Source organism: Pinus tabuliformis, chromosome 4_2, assembly GCF_031772625.1.
Source record: "Pinus tabuliformis cultivar Carrire ecotype Pingquan chromosome 4_2, CPIR1, whole genome shotgun sequence".
In the NCBI taxonomy this organism is placed as follows: domain Eukaryota; kingdom Viridiplantae; phylum Streptophyta; class Pinopsida; order Pinales; family Pinaceae; genus Pinus; species Pinus tabuliformis.
The window spans coordinates 121,424,031-121,448,424 of record NC_142304.1 but is presented as its reverse complement, the minus strand read 5'-3'; the positions used below and the strand labels follow the sequence as shown (position 1 = coordinate 121,448,424).

The 24,394-nt window shown below is 42.5% G+C and overlaps 1 protein-coding gene across 3 annotated transcripts in view; it reads left to right on the top strand.

The window, feature by feature from the left end:
- The window catches only part of LOC149168547 (uncharacterized), a 560,609-nt gene that overhangs the window by 277,830 nt on the left and 258,385 nt on the right, over positions 1-24,394 (top strand). For 2 of the 3 annotated variants that reach the window (XM_089428302.1, XM_089428301.1), the window contains exon 9: positions 11,810-11,890. The exons of the other annotated variant lie outside the window; for it this stretch is intronic. In XM_089428302.1, coding sequence (XP_089284428.1) covers positions 11,810-11,890 — 81 coding nt within the window. The remainder of the gene's footprint in view (positions 1-11,809; positions 11,891-24,394) is intronic. 3 annotated transcript variants of the gene reach the window in all.

The window sequence follows — 24,394 nt, the reverse complement described above, 5'->3', positions numbered from 1 at the left end:
TTTACTGACCTAACCATTCATAACACAAAGGTAACAGCGTCGACTATACCGACCTGATTCCCAGTAGGCATCCGGCAGTCATCATCACACGTCTAGGGGAGCGTGACTCGCACAGTCCTCCCATGACTCCAGGATTCGGAGGATAAACGGTGGGTAACACCTCCACCCCTCCAGTAGAATCAGGGCTACTACCCTATCATAGAATCACTTTGAGCTTTAACTGATCTGAGTTCTGTCATCACGTGGTCATCTCGAAAATTGGATCAATTATCTGCAATCATAGTTTATCTGCAATCTTACACTTACCCAGCATTTGTAAAATGTGCATCAGCATATTCGAAATAACTTATGTATTATCTACATATAACAGAATTTTGTTTATTTTCTATGCATGTATTCTGACTTTTCTATAGGGTGTATTCACTTCCTGTCTTTTATTTCAGTTGCTCGTTTTGACATGCATAAAATAAAACAGATTTATATTGTTCAATTTCTACCAGAAGTAAATTCATTTGACGGTCTTAATCTTTACTTCAACATTTATAATTTAGTAATATAATCACATATATTGTTTTGGTATCCATGTACCAGCAGGAATTAAACACATATTATTTTGGTATACACGTACCAGCAGGAATTTAAACATGTATTATTTTGGTATCCATGTACCAGCAAGAATTTAAACATATATTATGCCGCAAAGTTTCATGTTTATCACTAATCATTCAAATGTTTTTGGTTTTCTGACAGAGGTGAAGTAAATATATATACTAAACATAGTGTAAAGTTCTTCAAAATGGACATAAACTAGGGTATCTCTGACATATGTCCTCTGTATTCTCCCAAGTCGCTGATCCAGGACTATACTTGTCCCACTGGACCTTAACTTGGTCCACCAGGCGGTTCCTCAGCTGTCGAACTCTACGTTCCAGTATACGTAACGGTTCGACCGTTATGACTCCCTCGTCCGATACCTGCAATTCTTTCCACTGGATGTTATGAGATAGATCAGCTACATAATGCCTTAATACAGAAACATGAAATACATTATGAATTCTATGCAGGTGAGGTGGCAGGGCAAGACGATAGGCCACAGGTCCAACTCTTTCCACGACTTTAAACGGTCCTATAAATCGGGGTGACAGCTTTGTCCCTTTTCCGAATCGAATAGTACTTTTATTTGGTTTGATGCGGACGAAGACCTGGTCCCCTACTTCATACCTCCTATCAGATCGGTGAGCATCAGCATAACTCTTTTGTCTATCCTGTGCTTCCTTTAATCGCTGTCTAATCTGCCTGACCTGCGCTTCCATTTCATGGATTAATTCTGGTCCTATTATCACTCGATCTTCTAACCTGTCCCAACTTAACGGTGTTCTGCACGGTCTGCCATATAAAGCTTCAAATGGAGGCATCCCAATTGAACTGTGGTAACTGTTGTTGTATGCGAATTCAACCAAGGGTAAATACTTTTCCCAGAGTGATTGCTGATCCATTACATACATTCGCAACATGTCTTCAAGTACTTGATTTACTCTTTCAGTTTGCCCATCAGTCTCAGGATGGTAGGCAGTGCTTAAATTTAGCTGAGTACCTAAGGCTGTCTGCATGCACGTCCAGAATCTGGAAGTGAATCGCGAATCTCTATTGGATATAATCTTCTTAGGTACTCCATGATATCTGATAATTTCGTTTATGAATACTCGAGCCACGTCAGCAACATCATAAGTATCTCTTACCGGAATAAAATGGGCAATTTTTGTTAATTTATCCACCACTACCAGAATGGCATTGTGTCTCTGAGAAGTAAGAGGTAGTCCAGTGATAAAATCCATAGAGATGGTCTCCCATTTGGACATAGGTATGTCGTGGGGTTGTAAGAGACCCGCTGGGTGACAATGATCTGCCTTTACTTGCTGACATTCCATACATTTTGCAACAAATTGAGCGATATCACGCTTCATGCCTGCCCAAAAGAAGAGTTTCTTGGTATCCGCATACATTTTCCCTACTCCAGGATGAGCACAATATACGGCTTTGTGAGCTTCCCTGAGGATGGTATCTCGAAGATCTTTATCATCAGGAATGTACATCCTTCCACGGAATCGCAAGATCCCATCGCTTTCTAATTCATAACCCTCGAACTTAGATTCTTTTGCCTTAATCCCCTCAAGACTTGCCCTCACTTTTAAATACCAGCTGTCTTTTATAAGACGATCCAACACTCGTTGTCTTAAGTCCACTTTAATGGGTATGAGAGAAAATATCCGAGGTCTCCTGCTTAAGGCATCGGCTACCACATTTTCCTTTCCCTTAATATATGATATTCCAAAGTCATACTCACTTAGGAATTCACTCCATCGCCTTTGCCTGGCATTTAAGTCTCTTTGGGTGAACAAATATTGTAGACTTTGATGGTCGCTTTTAAGTGTAAACTTTCGTCCCACCAAATAGTGTCTCCAGATCTTTAAAGCTAGCATTACAGCGGTCAATTCTAAATCGTGAGTAGCATAGAGTTCTTCATGAGGTTTTAGCTTTCTGGAAGCATAAGCTATCACTCCCTTATCCTGCATCAATACTGCACCCAGCCCTTGCTTGGATGCATCAATACATACTGTAAAGTCTTTGCCCATATCAAGGACTCTTAGGATTGGTGCGCTGGTGAGTAGTCTTTTGAGTTCAGAGAATGCATTATTACATTCCTCGGTCCACTCATACTTAACACCTTTACGCTGGAGGGTTGTGATTGGCTTCGCAATTTTGGAGAATCCCTCCACAAACCTCCGGTAATAACCTGCTAAGCCCATAAAGCTTCGTATCTCATGTGCATTTTTCGGTATTGGCCAGTCCATGATCGCTTTTACCTTCTCCGGATCTACTGAAATCCCTTCACCTGATATGATGTGACCCAAATAATGAATCTTTTCCTGAAAGAAGGAACACTTGGACAGTTTTCCATATAACTGACGTTCTCTAAGGCAGGACAATACTAACCGCAAATGCTCCTTATGCTCTTCTTCATTCTTGGAATAGATGAGAATATCATCTAAAAAGACTTGTACAAATTTATCAAGATACTGACGGAAAACACTGTTCATAAGATTCATGAATACGGCTGGCGCATTTGTTAACCCAAATGGTACCACAGTAAATTCATAGTGCCCAAAACGTGTCCGGAATGCTGTCTTAGAGATATCATTTTCGGAAATCCTTAGCTGATGATACCCTGATCGAAGATCAATTTTTGAAAAGACAGAAGCTCCTTTCATTTGATCGAAAAGATCATCGATTCGCGGCATAGGGTATTGATTCTTTACTGTAGCTCGATTCAAGTCCCGATAGTCTATGCATAATCTTAAGGATCCATCTTTCTTCTTCACAAAAATTACAGGAGCGCCCCAAGGTGAGGTACTGGGCCGAATAAGCCCTATATCGAGTAGTTCCTTCAACTGGATTTGCAATTCCTGAAGTTCTGGAGCTGTCATTCTATAAGGCGTTTTAGAAATCGGCTGGGTACCTGGCTTTAATTCAATAGTGAGATCCAATTCTCTTACCGGGGGTAATCCAGGTAGTTCCTTTGGAAATACATCCGGAAACTCGGCTAACACCGGATATTGTTCTAAGGACGGTCCCTTTTCCTGGCTTACTTCGTGAATTGCATAAGCCTGACAACCCTTTCTTAAACAACGCTTCACCTGCATTGCCGAAATGTAGCGCAAAGAAATTTCTCTCTTGATTCCTTGAATTTGGATTACTTCTCCCTCATCATTTAAGCCCAAAATCCTTTTTCCATAACAATCTACCCACGCTTGGTGAGCTTCCAGCCAATCCATACCTATGATAAGATCATACGTCCCTAGGGCGGTGACGTAGACTTTAAGTTTAGTCGAACAGACCCCTAGGTCAATTTTGCATTGATCCACACTCAAGCCTACGGTTTGGAGTTCTCCTGAGGCCATTTCCACTTGGTGGAAATCATTTTGTCTACGAGCTGCCAACCCACATTTGTTTAATGCATATGACGAAATGAAACTATCTGTGGCACCAGTATCAAATAAGATTTTGAGTTTTACACCATTGATAATACCTGAAGATTCCACTACAGTGGATTGATGGGCTGCTTGGTCGTGGTTGACTACTGCATGAATTCTATGATTACTTCGCTTGGCTGATATCGGCTCCCTCCCAGTGCTTTGCAATATGTCCGATGACGCTTCTGGGCAGTTACGCTGGAAATGCGGCCCCCCACATCCCCAACAATTGAGCTGCGCTGATCCTCTTGAATTAAGGTGTGAGTTTCTAGAGAACGAGCCGCGTCCTCCCATGTTGGTTCCTCTCGCACCCCTTCCTCTACCGGTAGTCCCTCGCGATGCCCATGGTCTGGTGCTGGACGATTCCACAGCTATAGTGTTTACAGCCATGGGAACTCTTGTCCCCATACTTGGGGTAAACCTGTTACCGTAAGGTGGCCTCGAGCTACCTCCTCTGAAAACGTTCCGGGGAGCCTTCCCTGGAAACCCAGATTGAAAAGGCCCTGCTGGCCCCATATCCTTTTTGATTCCAAGGTGCTCTTCTGCATAATGGTTACATTCGACTGCCTCGGCTACAGATGATGGTTTCCACATACTTACCAAGGCTCTGATGCGAGGGTTTAACCCAAATATGAAGCGTTCAGCTTGACGTTCATCAGAGTCTAAGTAGGGAATGTATTTTACCAGCTCCATAAACCTTATTTCGTACTCTTCCACCGTTTTACTTCCCTGAATTAGTGTATGAAAGGCTCTGGCTTGCTGCTGTTGAAAATATGGAGGTAAATACTTCGCGCGGAACCTTTCCTCAAACAGATCCCAAGGAACGTTGTCTGATGTAAGGTGTAGCTGCTTTTCCAGGTTTCCCCACCAAATCAGGGCACTTTCCTTTAGTTGAAACACGACAATTTTTGTTTTTGCTGAAGGCGAATATTCTCTTAACCTAAAGCACCGGTTCATCCCCTCCAACCATGCCTCAGCGCGTTCACCAGCTCGACCTCCTGAAAATTCTGGGAGTCTAATTTTCTGAAGCTCCGTAGAGATGTCTTCTCTTGATCCTCTGGGCTCCAAATTATGTGGTTCCGCTGAACTGGTGGCTACATGCTGAAATTTCTCTTTGTTTTTAGCCTTAGTTGATTCCTTTAATGTCTCCAACAAGGCCTCCAAAGAGTTCATTATCACAGTCAACTCTGGGGTTGGAGCGTTTGATGTTGACGGTTGCCTTGGTGGTGACGAGGGTGAGGGGGATGGCGATGGCGACGGTGGCGGCATTAATGGTGACGATGCTGCCTGGTCACGTCGTCGTCGCTCATACGTCTTTACCATAGTAATGGTCCCTGAACACAAATAAAATGTATATATATATAAAAAATGAGGCGGATAACCGAATTTTAACACACCAATTTCCTTGCAACTTCACATTTAAAACGGGTATAGTTTTGCTATTTTTACCCGCTAGGTGGATCTTACTGGTACCGAGGTCAAGGAGGGTGGCCACGCGACCTCCTTGTCCTAATGCAGGGTTTTCTAAAAATGAAAATGAATAATGCAGAAGTGTATGGTTATTAGTCCCTAAGGTAAGACATCCAAAGTTTATTTACCTAATGACATCCCCAAAACGAAAATGTTAGCTTTTCGTTTACAATGTACATCGGTAACATAACTGTCATACCTCAACCTGACTATAACATTTAAGGGGGTCATCTGTATCCATACCCCGAATAAATTACAAGGGTATGGATTAAATCTTTAGCTTGTATGATTACCAGCATTGGCAACTTGGCAATAAATTGCAAGCAGTTTGCTATTGGTTCTAACATGCTGGTGCCTCCACTGATTGGCGCATGAATTAGCTAATTGAATTTCCAAAAGTCAGAAGTAATCAACTCAGAAGTAGTTCTTCCTTCGGGTGATGGAAGTGTGCTAATTTATGGTTTCCTGCCATGACAAAAACCTAAGGGCAGAATGTCACACCCTTATACAGGTGAGCACTGATTTTAATGCCTGCACAGACCAACACTACAGTTGCTCTGGGCAGAGGAATTTGAGGCACTTTTATAGCACATTTACAATATATATTATTTCCCAACAGTTTGATATTTTAATATTAAACGCCTAATGAGTGATATGAGCTGGCTATGGATTAAAACATGGACCACTATTATAACATGTAGTTTTTAATGGCTACCATTATGCATACTCAATTTAATTGTTAAACTTAATTTATTTAAGTATATGGCACTCTTAGCATTACACAGTCACAATCTCGGCATGATTGTGACCTCACAGCTATACATTTTGGCATTCTAGACACAGTCAAGATCTTGGTGAAAATAGCAGTCATGATCTTGTTCTTTTATGAAGACAAGGTCCTGATCCCTATCTCGGTGTAGCTATCATAAAGACCACATTGTTATGATCTCAATAAAGGTACAGCAATGGTGACCTCAATGAAGGTACAACAGGGATGACTTCAGTGAAGGTGCAGCAGACAGTAAGGTGTTCTGTGATGGAAACTGACTTGTAAGAGGAGGTTTTAGATTTATTTAAAAGTTTAACTGTCTTTCATGAAAAGAACGAATAATCTAGGGCACTACATTCTGCGTCCACCACTGGAACACAGTCTCCCTCTCCGTAGGTGTTCTCCAACCTACGCCCAGTGTCTCTGTATCTCCTACCTCTGTAACAAATGTAGGGCCTTTCCCCCAGTGTCATAGATTGCTAGCTAGACACGCTGAGCCAGATCTATGCTCTGATACCATGTGTAGTGCCCTAATTTCGAATTTACAGTAACCAGATAAACACTCATATGAAATTTGAAAACAGTAATGCATAAAATTGTAATCTGCACCTACCTGAGCTGCTGGCTGACTTCCGATTCCGCTGCTGAACTGGTAATCCTGAACTGCTGACTGATTTGATTCAATTTCGAGATGGCCAATACCACCCTACCAGACAGAGCAACCTGGTTGCTCAATCCAGAGAAGCTCTCCACAGAGGCTCTCTGTCCCTCCGTGCCCAGAACTCAGATCACTCAAGACTCTTCCACTGCAAAGTTACTTCTCCTGGTTTCCTGCTGATGAATTCATAATTCTCTGGTTTTTTTTTATCCCCCACTTCAGGTTCAGGCCCTGCTATTTAATCCCTGGTCTGGCGGTGGCCGCCCTCCCACTTGCAGCCACCGCCTTCCTTGCATTCAAGGTTCTGGGATATTTTCCACTGACTTCTTCGTTTAGCAATCAATATTTAGCTGGTTCGGACGCGCTTTTATTAATGGCTGGGGTGACTCATAGGTAGGTTATTGTATAGTAATATCATGAATCAATTTATTGACTTTATAACATATAAACCTTTCGTATAATCTGTAAGTTTTAATGTATATACTTTATAACATTCCTATATATATACTTTATGACATCATATATAAAGTTTCATTTATATATTATAACATTACATATAAAGTTTCATTTTATACTTTATAACATTTTACTTTATACAAAGTTATATATATATATATATATATATATATACTTTATATAATTCAGTTACATGTTTTGTAATATTAATATATATATATTATAAGGTTAAATTGTATATTTTATAAAATTTAAACTTATATATGTTTTAAATTTAAATTATATATATAATCTTAACATACTTATAGTTTAAATTTCCACACAATTGGTTTTATTATAAAGTTTAAAACTTTATAAGATGGATTAATTTAGCAGGGTTGTTACACTACAACACATCCTCCTTGAGGCTTTTCCAGATGAACTTCTCCCGAACAGCCATGTAAGTCTTCTAGAACCCCTGGTGTCCAGACAGTGGTGAATTGTGCGCTGCCTGGAGTACCCTCTCCCTTAATTGCAAGTTGGGCACCAAGTAAATGCGCCCCTTGTAATAGATGACCTCATCCATCACACGGTAATGCTCATTTGCATGTTTCCCTTCCAGCACCTCGCAGGCATTCCTGTCCTTGGAGTACTCTACCAACAAATGAGCCTTCCAATCCCAGCAGATGCTCATGAGAGATAACCCAGCTAGTTTCCTAGATAGAGCGTCGACCACCACATTGTGCTTGCGCCACACATACTTAATGTCAAAATCGCAGGCCTGTACCATGCTGACCCATCTCTGCTGCCTGTGATTGAGGCACTGTTGCCCCATGAAATGTCAAAGATTGTTGTGATCAGTCTTCACTCGGAATCGGTTGCCAGCCAAGAACTGGAAGAACTTGGCCAATGCATGCATAATGGCCAGTGTCTCCTTGTCATATATGGAGAATGATAGCTCATGCGGTAGGAGCTTCCGACTCTTGAAAGCTATGGGATGCCCTTCCCCTGACAATACGGCTCCAACTCATACCCTGGATGCATCACACTCCACCGTGAATGGCTGGGAAAAATCCGAGAGTGCCAGAACAGGGAAACTATTCATCTCCTCCTTGAGGCAATCGAAGGTGACTTGTGCTCCCTTAGTCCATGCGAAGGCCCCTTTCTTGGTCAAGTTAGTCAAGGGTGCTGCCAGCTGTGAGAACCCTTTGACAAACTTCATGTAGTAAGTGAAAATGCCCAAGAAGCCTCTCAGCGTAGTCACATCTCGGGGTACTGGCCAATCCCAGATGGCCCGAATCTTCTCCTCGTGAACCTTCACTCTGTCTTCTCCAATGATATGCCTGAGATAAAGCATCTTCGTCAATCCAACCTCGCAATTGGAGAGATCGGCATAAAATTGTTGCTCCTCCAGAATGCGTAGTACCTCCTCCAAGTGTTGGAGGTGCTCCTCCCACATTCGGCTATAGATCAGGATGTCATAAAAGAATACTAGCACGAACCTCCTCAACTCTCCCCCAAATATATGGTTCATGCCAGACTGAAATGTGGCGGGAGCGTTGGTCAATCCAAATGGCATGACCAGAAACTCAAAGTGCCCATTGTGGCATCAGAATGCTGTCTTTGGGATGTCTTGATCCCGAACTCTGATCCTCAACTCGATTTCCCATGCAATGTCCCCATGCCGAACATCTACTTCCATCTTGTGGGCCGAAACTGTCTGAGGCGGATAAGGTTGCATGCCTCTCAAGACCACCAATTTTCCATCTAGCCCCATGAATTCCTTCTCAGGTTTCCTGTAATCTGTTGTGACTCGCCCAAGGGAATATAGTCACTGGACCCCCATCACCACGTTGGTGTCTAGCACATCGACCACAAAGAAGTGGTCCGTCATCGAGTAGTTTCCCATGACTACTGTCAAGGAGGGCACGTATCGGGTACACTAGATGGTAGGATCACCTGGTACTAGGATGGAAAACCCTTCAAACTCTGCTGTGGTGAGGCCCCTCCTCTGGACCAGTAGTGCATCTATGAAGTTGTGGGTAGCCCCATTGTCCACCAATACCAACACCCTCTGTCCCTGTACTGTACCTCTGATCCTGAGGGTCGAAAACATAGGAATCCCGCATAAAGAAGCAAGGACTCCTCTTGATGAGGCAAGAGATGCCTCAGACTCTCTCCATCTATCCCACCACAATCCTACTCCACCCCATCCTCCTGGTCACTGTCAGAAAAGACCTCAATGTAATGTGCTCTATGTTGAAGTTTCTAAGTCTATCCATTAGAAATTTAGTCTGTATTCTTCTGGTTTATTTCTTCTACTTGTTAATTATGAACAAGTTATTTAAAACATATAAATAACGAAATAAACAGAATACAGTCTCAACATCTACAAATCAACAACTGAAAGAAAACAAACACACAAGTGACACCATTATTTTTTGACAACTCATCCCCGGAAAAACCCAATGTGGGAAAACTAGTGCAACAATTTTGAGGGTTATATTATTATGCAGTATATCCTTGAGTACAACTGGGTGCCAAACTAGCTCACCTGATAGAGAAAAATAATGGCAGTAATACGTCTCTATTCGGAAACAGGTATTCAAAAACCTTGTCCCTTGAAACCCTCTCCAACAACTCTGAAGCACTGCATTGGCCTTTATAGCCTCTGGGTCAGCCTCAAAACCCTCTGCGTCAGCCCTCTAAGGCACTGCACAGCCTCTGGGATCCTCTGCGTTACCCCTGCTGCCCTCTGCGTGGATGACGCAGGTCCTCTGGCCTCTACGCTGTCTCTGCTGGGCTCTCCGTGGTCTGCACTGGCTTTTGCGTTGGCCTCTTTGCTTCTGCGCTGGTCTCTTGGCACTATCTCTGCCTCTTTGTCCAGTACTCACTGCCCCTCGCTGCTGATCACTGATTCGACTTTACTTAGCAAACCTCGCTCTAGTAAATCGAATGACTAATCACTTTTGGTGTATTCTTCAACTGACCCTCAAGCCTCCTCGTATACTTTTCCTGTTGGTTCTCCAATGGCCGAGATTACATCTCTAATCAATGGCTAAGATTAGATTTGGCTTGATCCATGACTTTTGGAACCTTCTAATCGAGTTATATATTAGTACCCATTAATATTTTATTTTTCCTAAGTTTAGACTTAGGAACTCCATTAAAAATATTAATTATTTTAATATCTCCCAAATTGGTTAGAATCTGCCCAAACCATTTCTAGGTCTTGGAGATCTCATGTCCTTTAGCATCTCCACCAATTTTCATGGCGAGAGCACATCCGATGCTACCCCAAATTAACACTCCCTCTTAGCGAGGACTATGCTCTAGTAATACTCCTCACTGAGCATTACTCTGATTATATGGCACCGCCGCATCGGTACCTGTGCTGATGCTAGGCCTCCCCGCCCAACATCCTGTACATTGCTGCCCATGGCCCTGCCACTGCCACTGCTGCATCCGTACGGTAGCTCCCTCTGCATCTGTGCTGCTGCTGGTCCTTTCTCCCAACACTACATCTGCACTGCATCCCCCTCTCATCATGCTGCATTGTGTTACTGCCAACTGTTACTGCACTGCAACTCAGTTCTTGAGAAGTAAGTAACTGATCAACCCAACTACTGACATCCCTGTCAGGATAGAAACACTCCCGATACTGAAGCTCCCTCTGTCGCTATCAAGTGCTCCCTCTACTGACCTCTTTGTTGCTGCAACAACTCCCTACATCTCGCACCGCTGCAAACCTCTTTGTGACATTCTGCACTGTTGCAACCAATGTGGAAAAAGTCGAAGTCGGGATTAATTCGGCAAGGGTCCAAAAGTTGAAAAACTCGTCAAAGTCGGGAGTTTTTTGAAAAAGTCGGCAAAATTAAAAAAACACAAAATTATTCATATTTCTTTTATTTTTTTTAACATCTAGAGTATCCACAACATCAAATAAATGCATTTCCACATAAACATGTAAAGAAAGCTAATATATAATATGTATATGAAGTCTAAAGCTACATCACATATCAAAATAGTGAATCAACTCCTGAATTTTGGGTCCTGTCTGAGTCTCAACTCTCAAGAGTCAAAATCTCAACAAAAAATATAATAAATGTATATCATGAGTCATATAAAAGTCATCAAGTAATCAGTCACTGAGATCCTCTTCCCCTTTTAATTTTTGTTTCCGCTAATTGTATTAAGAAATAAGTCATGCATTTATTCAGTAGATTGTAATCTGCTTGGGTAATAAGGTGTCAGGTGGTAGGTCCAATGAAAATTAACAGTGAGTATCACAGTAGATGTGAAAATTAACGCTTGGTGACTCCAAGCTGCTTATTTTCTGATAAAACAGTAGATGTCAGATTACTAACCTAGCCTTGGCATCTATTATTCAAAAACTCTTGGAGGTAAAATCCACTTCTGATACATAACCTTTTCCCACATTTACAGGGAGTTCACCACTAAAGAAGATTCCCTTTCAAAACGTGCTCTCATTGCAGGAAGGATCTTTGTTGTCACAAGATTTCTCAGGTACTTTGTTCCTGTCTGAAAAATGGGTTCTTTTTTTAGGCACTGGTTTTGTTTTTTTTGGACAGTTTGTTGCTATTTGATCTTCATGACCTCCTCTTTGTTGTTTCTTCTGGAAGCATTCAACAACTGTAACAATGTTTTTGATGGTGTGGGGTTCTTTCTACGGAAGACTGTTGTATGCCTGTCCTTTTGGTACTTTTGTAATCTTTTGAAGGGGTAGTGGTTGTTAGAGTCTGGATCACTGAAAGCCTGGAGGCTTAGCCAATGTATACTTTGCTTTCTAACTAGAAATATGAGGTATAAAGATTTGTTTTTCCTTGGAAAACAAAAACATATCTTAACCTCAAAACTAACAGATTACAAATGAGACTGCTATGCTCGCAAGAAGTATGACAAACAATACAATGCAATAACTTGAAAATGCATGGATGGAAGCTTCAATTTACAGTTTTTTTCACCTTTGCAGTCTCTTTATCCGCGGCCTGGAAAGGGAGGCAGACTTTTTGGGTCGACTCCCGATTTAAGGAAAAAATCGAGATTTTTTCCTTCGTGAAAAAGTCGCCAAAAAGTCGGGGGATTAAATCGTTTAGTTCAAAAAATCGCGTTTTTAGGATTAAATCGGAATTTTTTCCAGACTTTTTCCACATTGGTTGCAACACTCTTCGTGCCTCGCGCACTGTTGTAGCCTGCTAGCCTCGCGCTACCCGGGGACTCCTACATTGTAGCACTCTTTGCCGCTTCATCCGCATCTATCTCTACCGACATCCACCAGCCCTGCTACTCTCTCCTCAGGGCTCCTGTAGCAAGGTATAATCCAAGAGGTTGGGTACCTCAAGGATCCTCTTCTCATCGCTTGTAGTCCACCTGACTACAACTCGATGTCTCCCCCACCTCTTCTCTAGAGGTACATGAGCACTCGTTGGCGCAGTTGTGTCAAGTGCCTGAAAGATGCCTCCGGACCAATGTTGCAGGAAACGTCCCCCCCTGGATCTAACCCCCGAAGCGCGGTCCGTAAGGATGCGTCCAGGAAGCACCTCCCGAAATGATCTTCCGAAATTCTGAAATGCGTTTCAGACTGATAATGACGCTTCTTGGAAATTCCGGAAGCGTCCCTCCGAAACGCGTTTCGTACGGCGCTTCGAAGGCCGAATTGTATGGTTTCTGTATGATTCCGTACGCGCTTTGGAAAAGTGCACAGCGCGGCCTAAGAAAATTGTTTTTTTATTTTTTTTATTTTTATTTTTATTTTTTGGTGAGTTTGCTTGTTGGGGGTGGGTCCACCTTGGGTTAGGGCAATGTTGCACGAAGCGGGAGCGAAGCGGAAGTGCGGAGCGCGGAAGCGTCATTTTCCAAAAATCTAGGAAGCGAAGCGTCCGCGGAAGCGTCTGCTATATATATATATTTTTTATATTTTTTTGCATTTATACTCAAAACAAACATCCCAAATACCAAATTAATTGTAGAAGACATGAAAACATGCATATTTTTGCATAAATCAAGATAGATATGGCATCCATGATTCCATTGTAGTTACTAGTATGTACAACAATCATCTATATTCTAGCTATTACAAACATACATCAAATTTTTAAGCATATTATAAAACATAAAACATTTAAGCATATTATAAAACATAAAACATAGAGCATATTATGATTTATCTAGCAAGTGAGCAACTGTAGGCCTTTGTGCATTAAAATTGATAAATTTCTTGCTTAAATTGTAGTTACTACTAGTTAGTAAATTTTAGAACAAATTCGAAATTTAATTTGGATATTATATTCTGTTTGGGCATTACATGAATTTAGCAATTCAATTGTAAAATTAAATGGGAAAATTTTGATTTAAGCATTACATAATATCATCGAAACTCTGAAGTGCCTTGATCGAATTTCTATGTATGTGATGCAAAGTCCTTATCCTTGTAATATCATTGTTATGCGTCAAGACTTTGACAGTGAAACCTTCTCACCGAACCCTTATCATTGAGACTGTGTTAGGTACCAAGATCTTCTTATTGTGATGAAAACTTTCTCACTGTTGTGATACCAAATTTGTATCACTGTAGTTATACCAAAATCTATTGATGACTGTTCTTACTGTTGAGGCACCAAGACTGTGGTAGCACAAAACCTTTAATCTGCATTACCTTACTATGGTACCCAGGTCCCAAATTTTATTTCAGAGATAATTCGAGTTTCTGTGACTGCATCACTGCACTGAAGTCTGATCACTGTAATATCACCGAAGTGTGATCACTGTAATATCACCGAAGTGTGATCACTGTAATAGCATCGAAATCAAGGTAGCATCGAAACTGTGATAGGAATAACAAGGTAGCATCGAAACTGTGATAGGAATAACATTGAGTCACTGTAATACATAACAGAACTGTCTCCATTGCAATCCGCATTCTCAAAAACCAGGAAGCGCATTAAAATTTTGGAATCGCGCTTCCTAGGGCGCTTCCAGAACGCTTCCGTACGGGACGCGATTCCGGCCTAGGATCCGGGGGGGGGGGGGGCGCTTCCTGCAACACTGGGTTAGGGTGAGGAATGAAGGCAAAAAAAATATAAAAAAATATAAATATAGCAGATGCTCCCTCATGGTAATGTTAAATTCTTAAAGTAAAAGTGACATTCTCCTTTATTTTTCATTTTCATCCTTTTACTTAAATTTTTAATATTACCATGAAATGGCTCAAGATGTTTGAGAGTGGTTCCAGCCTCATTGGACTTCATATGAAGAAAATAGAATTTCATATCCTATTCAAAATTCAGCAGAGTTAACTGTTTTCAAGAATTCAGGATCAATGGGATTGTGGCATTTCATTAGATTATATCAAGTATGAAGGTATGCGATTAGCATTTAATCAAGAGCACCAAGCCCTATATGTACCCTAGTGTTGGTGGTGTTAATTGTTGAACTCCTTTGTCACGCCCTTAGCAAAAAATTACCTTTCAATCAAGTCAAAATCATCGATCAAGCATGTTAAGCTTTTTCTACCATATTTTAAGTCTTGAATTAGGTAGTTTGATCAAAATTGGGCAATGTTGACTAATATCCCTAGACAATCGAGGTAGAGGCAAAGGCTAGACAAGAGGAGAAGAATCTAGATTCTAGATGGTTGATGCATCTAAATGGTTGATGCTTGAATTATTAATCATTAATGTACAATGGATGCTATATCTATCTTGATTTATGCAAAAATATGCATGTTTTCATGTCTTCTACAACTAATTTGGTATTTGGGATGTTTGTTTTGAGTATAAATGCAAAAAAATATAAAAAAAAAATATATATATATATATATATATATATATATATATATATATATATATAGCAGACACTTCGCTTCCTAGATTTTTGAAAAATGACGCTTTTGTGTCCCCACTTCCAAAAAACGTCCCCGTTTCGTCCCCGCTTCGTGCAACATTGCTTCGGACCCCTCTGATCAAATCGCTCCACCACCCTCTTGGTGAAATCCTCATAAGAAACTATCTGGGCATGCCCCAAAGTGGTCAGGCCGTGAAACCACCAGTCATGGGCTTCCCCCTCCAAGTGCAGCGCTGCCATCTTAATGGCTTCCTGCTCCGTCATCTGGTTGAGTTGAAAGTATGTGTCCATCTTTTCAACCCAAGCCCTGGCTGTGCACTTGGCAGTGCCATCAAATGTAGGGAAATACATCCTCCCTATAGTTCTCTGCAGCTCATAGTTTTGGGTCCCTTGTCCTCCATACCCCTTGTTCCTCTCACTCTGCTTGAGCTTGCAGTAATCTCTGAAGGAGAGGGCTTCTTTGAAATCTTCGTCCATCGCCTGCCACTCTTTGAAGTAATCCCCCATCTAGGGAGTGTCTTCCTCCCTTGCTGGTTCGATTTGTGCCATTGGCACGAACGGTAGCCCTAGTTGGCACACTAACTGCAGGGCGCTGCGCCGCTGGTGAGAGGTGATCGAAATGCTGAGAAGCCACAGAAGTTTCTGCATACGAAAACCCTTTTGGTATGACCCTATCTCTGTTCTGTGATTTGATCTCCTCCAGCATGCCTTTCTGCCCCTTGGCCAAGTCACTCAAAGCCCTCAAGAGGCTATCGAAAGCCATCTCCTCCCTGCTTTTGGGTTCTGCCATTTCCTCCTCTTCGGCCATTGCTTTCCCTCTTTTCTCCGTTTCTGGCATAATTTCAAGTGCTCTTTCTCTACTCCTGTACCTCTGCCTCCAGTAAGTGATGTTCTCCTGGTCTTCTCCTCTCATAGGAGACCAACCCCACAACCAAGCCAAGAACTAGGCTCTGATACCACTGTAATGTTCCTAAGCAGGAATATAAGTGATATTTAAACAAGTAAACAATTCAACATCATAAAATTAAAAACATGCATTATACATCCATGGAAACACTGTAAATCTAGAAATGTTGAGCCATATATTATAAAATCTGAGAGCGTAGGTACAATATAAAATGGAGTGGTGCACCTGGGTTTGTCTCAAAGACAAGCTGGACCAAAACCAGGTGATGGAATAGCTGAGATGAAGGCTGCCTAGTTGCTGTAGCACTCTGCACTACGCTGTCCTACTGAACTTCTACTTGCTGGAATGTGCCCAAAAACCTTCCAGAAAATTATGTCTTTTCAGCCTTAGATTCCTTGGACAAAACCCAGAAAAACCCAGAAGGGAATTTCTTTGGTTTTGACCATGGATTTTCAGCCTAATTGGAGCGTCTCCTCAGTTGCTACTACCAAATTCGACTTGCAGGAAACAACTTGCAAATCCCTCTGAAAACACCCCTAGAATGTTGGGTTCACCTGTATTGACTAACTTCTTGCTCCCAGATGACCCTTGGCCCAAATGACTGCTTTCCTAGCACCACGAGTTTGCTGCTAGAGGCCTTTGCGTAGTACCTCTGTCCAGAACTTCGATTGATTGTTGCGCTGGTCTAGCTGGCTGCTACTCCAGCAAAATTTCCTTTTCTATGCTGCCTCCTCAACTCCCAGCTCTCCCAGCAAGTTGTGAATCCCCCTTACTGATTTCCAACTCCTCCTGCGTGTTCTCTGGCTGCCCAGGAATATGCAGTTTTGCTCCTTGCACTGATTGCTGAAGTGTGTGACTGTACCAGTGTCCCTGAAACTCCCGCCGAACAACCTCCATAGGGCGGGCACGGATGGTCCCCCGAAGAAAAGGTTGAATATCCTGCGTGAGAGATTCGTGGCTAAATAGCTGGTAGACTCGCTAAGCAGCAGAGCATACAAAAGGGTGTTTGTTTGCAAATGTTCAAGATGCTGCAAAATGAGAGCTCCTTCCCCTTTTATCACCTTGGGTCCCCTTAGCCTCTTGTGGGTCCCTCCTTCCACTAATTCGATTCCCTCCAACGCATGCCTTGGCCAAGTTCGAATTATTCATGTGGGTGGCCCCCACATTCCACTAGCTACTAGAAATAAAGTCGAATTGCCTATAGTTCCTAAGTTTTGCGTGTGGGGTCCTCCTCCTAAACCAAAAATGATGCCAAAATTGTGTAGCTGCACCCCGTGACTAATATATTTAAGAAGGGACATGACATCGAGAAACATCATTTTGACCCATAGAAGATGCCCATCCACATGGCCGTATGGGAAATACCATTGCGCTGCCAAGAAATAACTCAACGCACCATTCAAATTTGGAAATGAGGCTCACCTTGGACACCAAATTTCTGAAGTCTGCTTGGCCCACTTGGGAGTCTGCTCACAGTAACTCGACCCCTTTTGTTGTTGAAAATTCATTGCCAAAATAACTCAGCCCAGGTGTTAATGGACACAGCCCTCTTTAGTTGGTACTCGGCCTACCAAGGAAAGGCTCCAATTTGGCCTCAAGGATGACCCTCCTCAACCTTGATACAAGCAATTTGGCCCGTGTGATGAATTAGTGTGCAGAACTTGATCTTGTTGGACAATTAGAGAATGCGGCCCTCCTGGTAACTCAACCCACCTAAGAGAAGGAACTTGGCCCTCACACACAAAATTCGTCCTCCTATCTAAAACTCTTCCCTGCAATTAAAAGTTGGTCCCTGTTCTCATGCAAGGTTAGTGGAAATTCAGTCCAACAACGAACCCAACTAGAGTGGCAATTTCTTCCATTGAAATTGGGGGTCCAGCTAGGGTAGCAATTGGATTCTACCGAAACTGGTTGGAGAATTTCCCTTTAAATCCTCTCGACGAACTCCCTTGAGCTCTTGAGCAGCTGCAATAAGAAAACGATCAACTTGTTAACCTTCAAAATGAGCTCTCTTTCTCCTCTTATAATTCTCTTTGGTGGGTCCATTTTAATTTAAAAATGAATTTACCTGATTGCCATCCTTTTACTAAAACAAACAATTCTGTAATTAGCCTTTTTCCACCTGTTGACCATGTACATGTCAACAGTTCCAAGAAGCAGAGTACAAAAGTGTAGTAAATTTTTTTCCAAGTCATCATCATCATTGTACTCCCAAATTTTGCTTTTGTATTGTAAAAATAATTCTAGTATGACTATTAAGTCATGTAACAACACCTAGGTAAGCCTATGATTCTTCTCAAAGGGTTTCACTATAGGGAGTTTTTTAACCTCCCCAAATTATTTGTGTTTGTAAACACGAATAATTGGCAGAAATTTTCTCCCAGATATACCCCAAAGCTAGGGTGGAGCTCATTGATGAGGTCTTAGGTGAGTCCAAGTGTTATCGATTCTATGTATTTTTATCATATTAGATCATGTCTTTTGAGTCGCTAAATTTGGTTGAGTCTTAAAAGGTCTGTGTCTATTGTAAAATTCCCCTTCTAAGGGTTGAATTATTGTAATATCTTGGTGTAAAAGTGTGTCTAGAAATATTTTTGGTATGTGATGTTCCTACTTAGCAATCTTGCTAAGTAATTATTAGTTTTGCCAATTTTGCAATTTTGCCATCATAGACTTAGGAAAAGTGGGTTAGGAGGACCCCACGTGGCAATTTTGACTTGAGGAGGCTCCAATATAGGAGAAAGGAAGACGAATCTATTTCTTAGTGGGAAGTGGGGGCCACCCAAGAGGAATACGCACCCCTTGAAGGAAGGCGTACTTGTGGAGAGAGAAAAAGGGAAAGGGGGTCAATGTATGGGGCCCACTTGGAGAGGGAAAGCTCAATGATAAATAGTAGGAGAAGACTTCATTTGGGGGATTTTGAACCTTTGACAAACAAACTCACCTTGTATGCTTGTGATGTTGAGCCAAGTCTATGAGTGTTGTTTAGCACGCAAGATTTATGAGTGGAAATCTCAACTCCTTCGGCGGACTTCGAGTGCCACCCTAGGGGATCCTTTGCTACATTGTGGAGTTGTTCCGGAGAGCATTCTACAAGGAAATTCGTGTTATTCTGGAGCATACTGGGCGCATGAAGGGACCACGCACTCTTGAAGGGAGTGAGCTACTAAGCAGAGCTGGGAATTTAGGAGCATATGCATTTGGGGTTCAATAGCATTTTTGCTAGGGATTGACTGGTGGATTGAGTGGCCATTCTTTAGGACGAATTTATCATTCCTGGGCATGCACAGAAGTGATTGGACTAGGCTTGCGCAGTCAATTGTGGAGGCTATTTGTTGAGGGGGCTTGGCTGGGAGTTTTGTAATGTTCCAAACTTGGATAACCAATGGTACGAAAAGCAAAAACAAATACAACAACATAAAATTTTAAACATTCAACAAATACTCATAAACTCCATAAGTAAGAATGAATTGAGCCATTTTATTAATCCAATGGAGGAAGTACAATAATATGAAGAAGTGCACCTGGGCTTGCCTCAAGGGCAAGCGTGACAGAACCCAGGTGATAAATAATCTCAAATGCTGATAATGATCACTCCTCTAATGCTTTGTGTTGCGCAGAAAACTGCGCTGTTGGTTGGAAAGAAACTGCTAGAAATCCCACCTCCGGTGCTCAAAAAATACTGCAAGAACCCTAAGCTCCTTGACCAAAACCCACAAAAACTTAGGAAGGGTTTGGTCTAATTCCAAGCCAAAATCGAACCCACAAAATGGTGCAAATTCCCCAGCTAACTAGCAATTCACCCTGTTATAAGAATTAGGATTTCAGGGCCGATTATCATGCAGAAAATTATGAAATTTTAATCACGAATTCCTCTCAGAAAACCCAAAAAATCCTAGAAATGGTTTGTCCAGATTTTGGCCTCCCAAAATCGACCCCCAAGAGGCCATACGCCCTCCAAATTGTTGAAGCACATGACCTCCAAAGATGCCAACAAAATCCTCCTCCAAGGCTTCGGAAAAGTAGCAATCTCCTCCACAGATATTTCCCTTATCTCTCCCAACAAGGATCAACCACCAAAGATGAGTCTCCACCTCCCACGTGTGCACAATATCCCCCCTCTGCGCTGGCCCAGGAAGTGTGAAAGTCACACTAAATAAAAGTTCTCTCCTCTAGCTCCAAAACTCACCCAAATGGCAGCCAAACACCCAAGCCTCCTTTCTGGAATTTCTCTCGGCCAAAGCTTCTCTAGAAGATGTCACAATTTCAACTCGGTCTTTCCTCATTGTGTCCTTTAGAAATACTCACCACTTGGAGACGATGGATGCAATTGTTGGAAATCACAATGAAAACGTCTACCAAAAGAATGTAGATGAACCTCTCTAGGGTGGCACTCAAAGTCCGCCTTCCTTATATAGATTTCGTGGAGCAATTTTCCTTCCATCGTGGGCCCTCACTTAACCATTGACTTTTCCCCTCCAAGCAATTTGAACTAGGGAGTGCATATTCCCTAGTGTGAGTGGCCCCCCACGTAGAACTTAACCACAACAAAAGAACTTCTCCTAAGTCTAATCTCCTAATAAAATCAAATGGGCCCCACTATCTCCAAAATTGGCCCAAAATGAAGTAATTAGTCTTGTTCCAAATTAATTTAGGAAGGGACATGACAATCCTCCCCTACGAAATGTTGCTTGTCCCCAGGCAACTTCAATGCTGGATGCTGAAGTATGTGCTCGCCCTCCCAAGTAGCATCCTCATCCGACAAGCTCCTCCAATGCGCCAAAAATTGCTTGTCCTGAAGCAGTGCCTGAACAAGCACCCTCTCTCACTGTGGATCCCCATTGTCACCGCAAACTTCACTAGGGTCCCAAATATGCCATTGGATTGTCCCTGATCGTTGTATTATCCTATAGTGAAGGATTCCCTCCATATCAGGATTCCATGCCAACTTGATCAATGTAATGTTCCTAAACAAGAATTTAAGTGGTATTTCAAATAAACAAACAGTGCAGCAACATAAAATTAAAAACATGTATCAAACATGCATGAAACACTATAAAATTTGAATTGCTGAACCATATATTATGAAATATGAGAGCATGAGTACAATATATGAATGAAGTGGTGCACCTGGGCTTGTCTCAAGGACAAGCTGGACCAAACCCAGGTGATGGAATAGCTGGAAAGATGGCTGTTCAGTTGCTGCACCACTATGCACTGCATTGTCCCAGAAAATTGTTGTTCTGTTGATTTCGACTTGCTGGAATGTGCCCAAAAACCTCCTAGAAAATTCTGTCCTTTCAGCCTTAGACTCCTTGGACAAAACCCAAAAAAACCGAGAAGGGAATTTCTCTGATTTTGACTTTGGATTTTCAGCCTCTTTGGAGCCCCTCTCTGGCTACTGCTGCCAAATTCGATTTGCAGGAAACAACCTACAAATCCACCTGGAAACACCCCTCAATTGTTGCTTTCACCTATAGTAGCTGACCCCTTGCTCCCCGGATGGCCCTTGGCCTTGATCGCTGATCACCTAAGTGCCACGAATTTATTGCCAGAGGCCACTGCGCAATCCCTGTGCCCAGAAATGCATATTGGTGTGTGTACTAACTGGCTGGTTGCAAAATTTTGAGAAAATACCCTCAGTCCTCCACCTTCCTTGCTCCCTGAACTTACAACAAGTTATGGATCTCCTGGCTTGCTCAATCCTTTTCTGCATATTTCTAGTTGCCCAAAAGGTACGCAATCCCTTCCTCTTCATGGTTGGATGAATTGTGAATCAATGCTGAGACTCCTGCAACCTCTGTGGAACAACCTCCCTAGGGCGGGTACGGATAGTTCCCCGAAGTAGAGGTTGAATCTTCCCTTTGGAAGACTCATGGCTAAATAGCCGGTAGACTCGCTAAGCAGCAGAACGTACAAGAGTGAGTTTGTTTGTCAAATAATCAAAATGCTGCAAAATGAGAGCTCCATCCCCTTTTATCACTTTGGACCCACTTAGCCTCTTATGGGCCCCTCCTTCCACTAGTTCGAATTCCCTCCAACACATTCCTTGGCCAAGTTCGAATTATGCATGTGGTGGCCCCCACATTCCACTAGCTGCTAGAAATAAATCGAATTGCCTATAGTTCCTAAGTTCTGCATGTGGGGTCCTCCTCCTAAGCCAAAAATGATGCCAAAATTGTGTTGTTGCACCCCGTGACTAATTCATTTGAGAAGGGACATGACAATCCTCCCCTCCCAAATGTTGCTTACCCTCAAGAAACCTCAAAGTCGGGTGCTCCAGTATGTGCTCACCCTCCTAGGTGGCATCTTCATCCGGCAAGTTCTTCCAGCGCTCCAAGAACTCCTTGATGGTTCTGCTCCTTAGTATTCTCTCCTTGCTTTCTAGTATGGCCTCTTGTTCCAACACCAAATGGCCCTCATCATCCAATGGGGTTAGATCAGCTGCTACGGTCACCTGTTGTCCCAACACCTTCAGGCATGAGACATGAAATATGTTATGGATCCTATGTTGAAATTTCTAAGTATTACACGTTAGAATTTTTTTGTATTCTCTGGTTTATTTTGCCTACTTGTTTAATTACTAAGAAGTTATTTAACCATATAAATACTAAAATAAACACAATACAGTCTCAACCATCTACAGTTCGACAGATGAAAGAAATAGATAAACACACATGGGACACCGTTATTTTTGGACAATCGTCCCCGGAAAAACCTAATGTGGGAAAACCAGTGCCACAGTTCTGAGGGTTTTATTATTAAGAAGCTTTTCTTGAGTACACTGGGTGGCAAACTGGCTCACCCGACAGAAAGAATAATTTGGTAGTAATACCTCTCTTCGGAAGCAGATATTCTGAAAATCTGCTCCACGAAACCCTCTCCAACACCTCTCTGAGGCACTGCGTCAGCCCTTCTGGCCTCTGCGTCAGCCCTCTGAGGCTCTGTGCAGCATATCTGGCCCTTTGCGTCACTTTTGTAGCCTCTGCGTCATTCACACAAGCCCTTTCTGGCCTCTGCGCAGTCACTGCTGGCCTCTGCGCTGGTCTTCTGGCACTACTATCTCCGCCTCTCTGCTTTGTACTCACCGCCCCTCGCTGCAACTCTGATCACTGGTTCGATTTCTCTTAGCAAACCCCGCTCTAGAAAATCGAAGTCACTGATCACTCTAGTGTATCTCCAACTAACACTCAAGCCTCCTCTTATACCTTTTCTGTTGAGTCTTCAACGACCGAGATTACATCTCTAATCAATGGCTAAGATTAGATTTTGCTTGATCCATGTCATTTAGAACCTTCTAACCCTGTTTTATATTAATACCCATTAATATTTTTATTTTCCTAAGTTTAGACTTAGGAACCCATTAAAAATATTAATTATTTTTATGTCTCCTTCACCGGGTAGAATTTCCCCAAATCATTTCTGGGTCTTGGAGATCTCATGTGTTTTAGCCTCTCCACCAATTTTCTTGGCTAGAGCACATCTGATGCTACCCGAAATCAACCTCGTACTCCCCAGAGGCAGCGCTAGCTCATACGCCACCTCCCCAACTCACCTAGTCCCCTGGTAAGGCCCATAGAAGCGTGGCTGTAGCTTCTCGGCCCCCTTCTGTTTCAGCGTAGATTGTCTGTAAGGCTGCAATAGGAGGTACAGTAGGTCCCCCTCCTCAAAGTGCCTCTCTACCCTGTGCCGATATGCATATAGTTTTTCTGATTCTAGGCTTTCACTAGATTATCCTTGAGAGCTTTGAGGATATCTTGGCTCTTTTGGACCCAGTCTTTGGCCTTTGGGGCTCGACTGTCTCCGATAATAACATCAGCAAAAGTTAGAGCATCATAACCATAGAGGGCATGGAAAGGAGTCATACCGACAGACATGTGGTGAATGGTGTTGTAGCAGAACTCGCCCAATTGCAACCACAGAATCCACGTCATTTGCTGACCTGTCACATGGTTCCTCAGGTACACCTCCAACCACTGGTTGACTCTCTCTGTCTGGCCACCCGTCTGAGGGTGGCAACTGGTGCTAGGGGTAAACTCCGTCCCAACCAACCTGAAAAGTTCCTGCCAAAAGCCACCCATGAGTCTACTATCTCTATCACTCACAATGTTCTTGGGGAGCCCATGTAGCCTGAAAACCTCCCAGAAGAACAACTTGACAACTTGGGCAACCGTGAATCTAGTGGGGATGGCGAAGAAGTGGGAAAATTTGGTCAGCTTGTCGACCACCACATATATGCAATCCTTCCCCTATACTGTGGG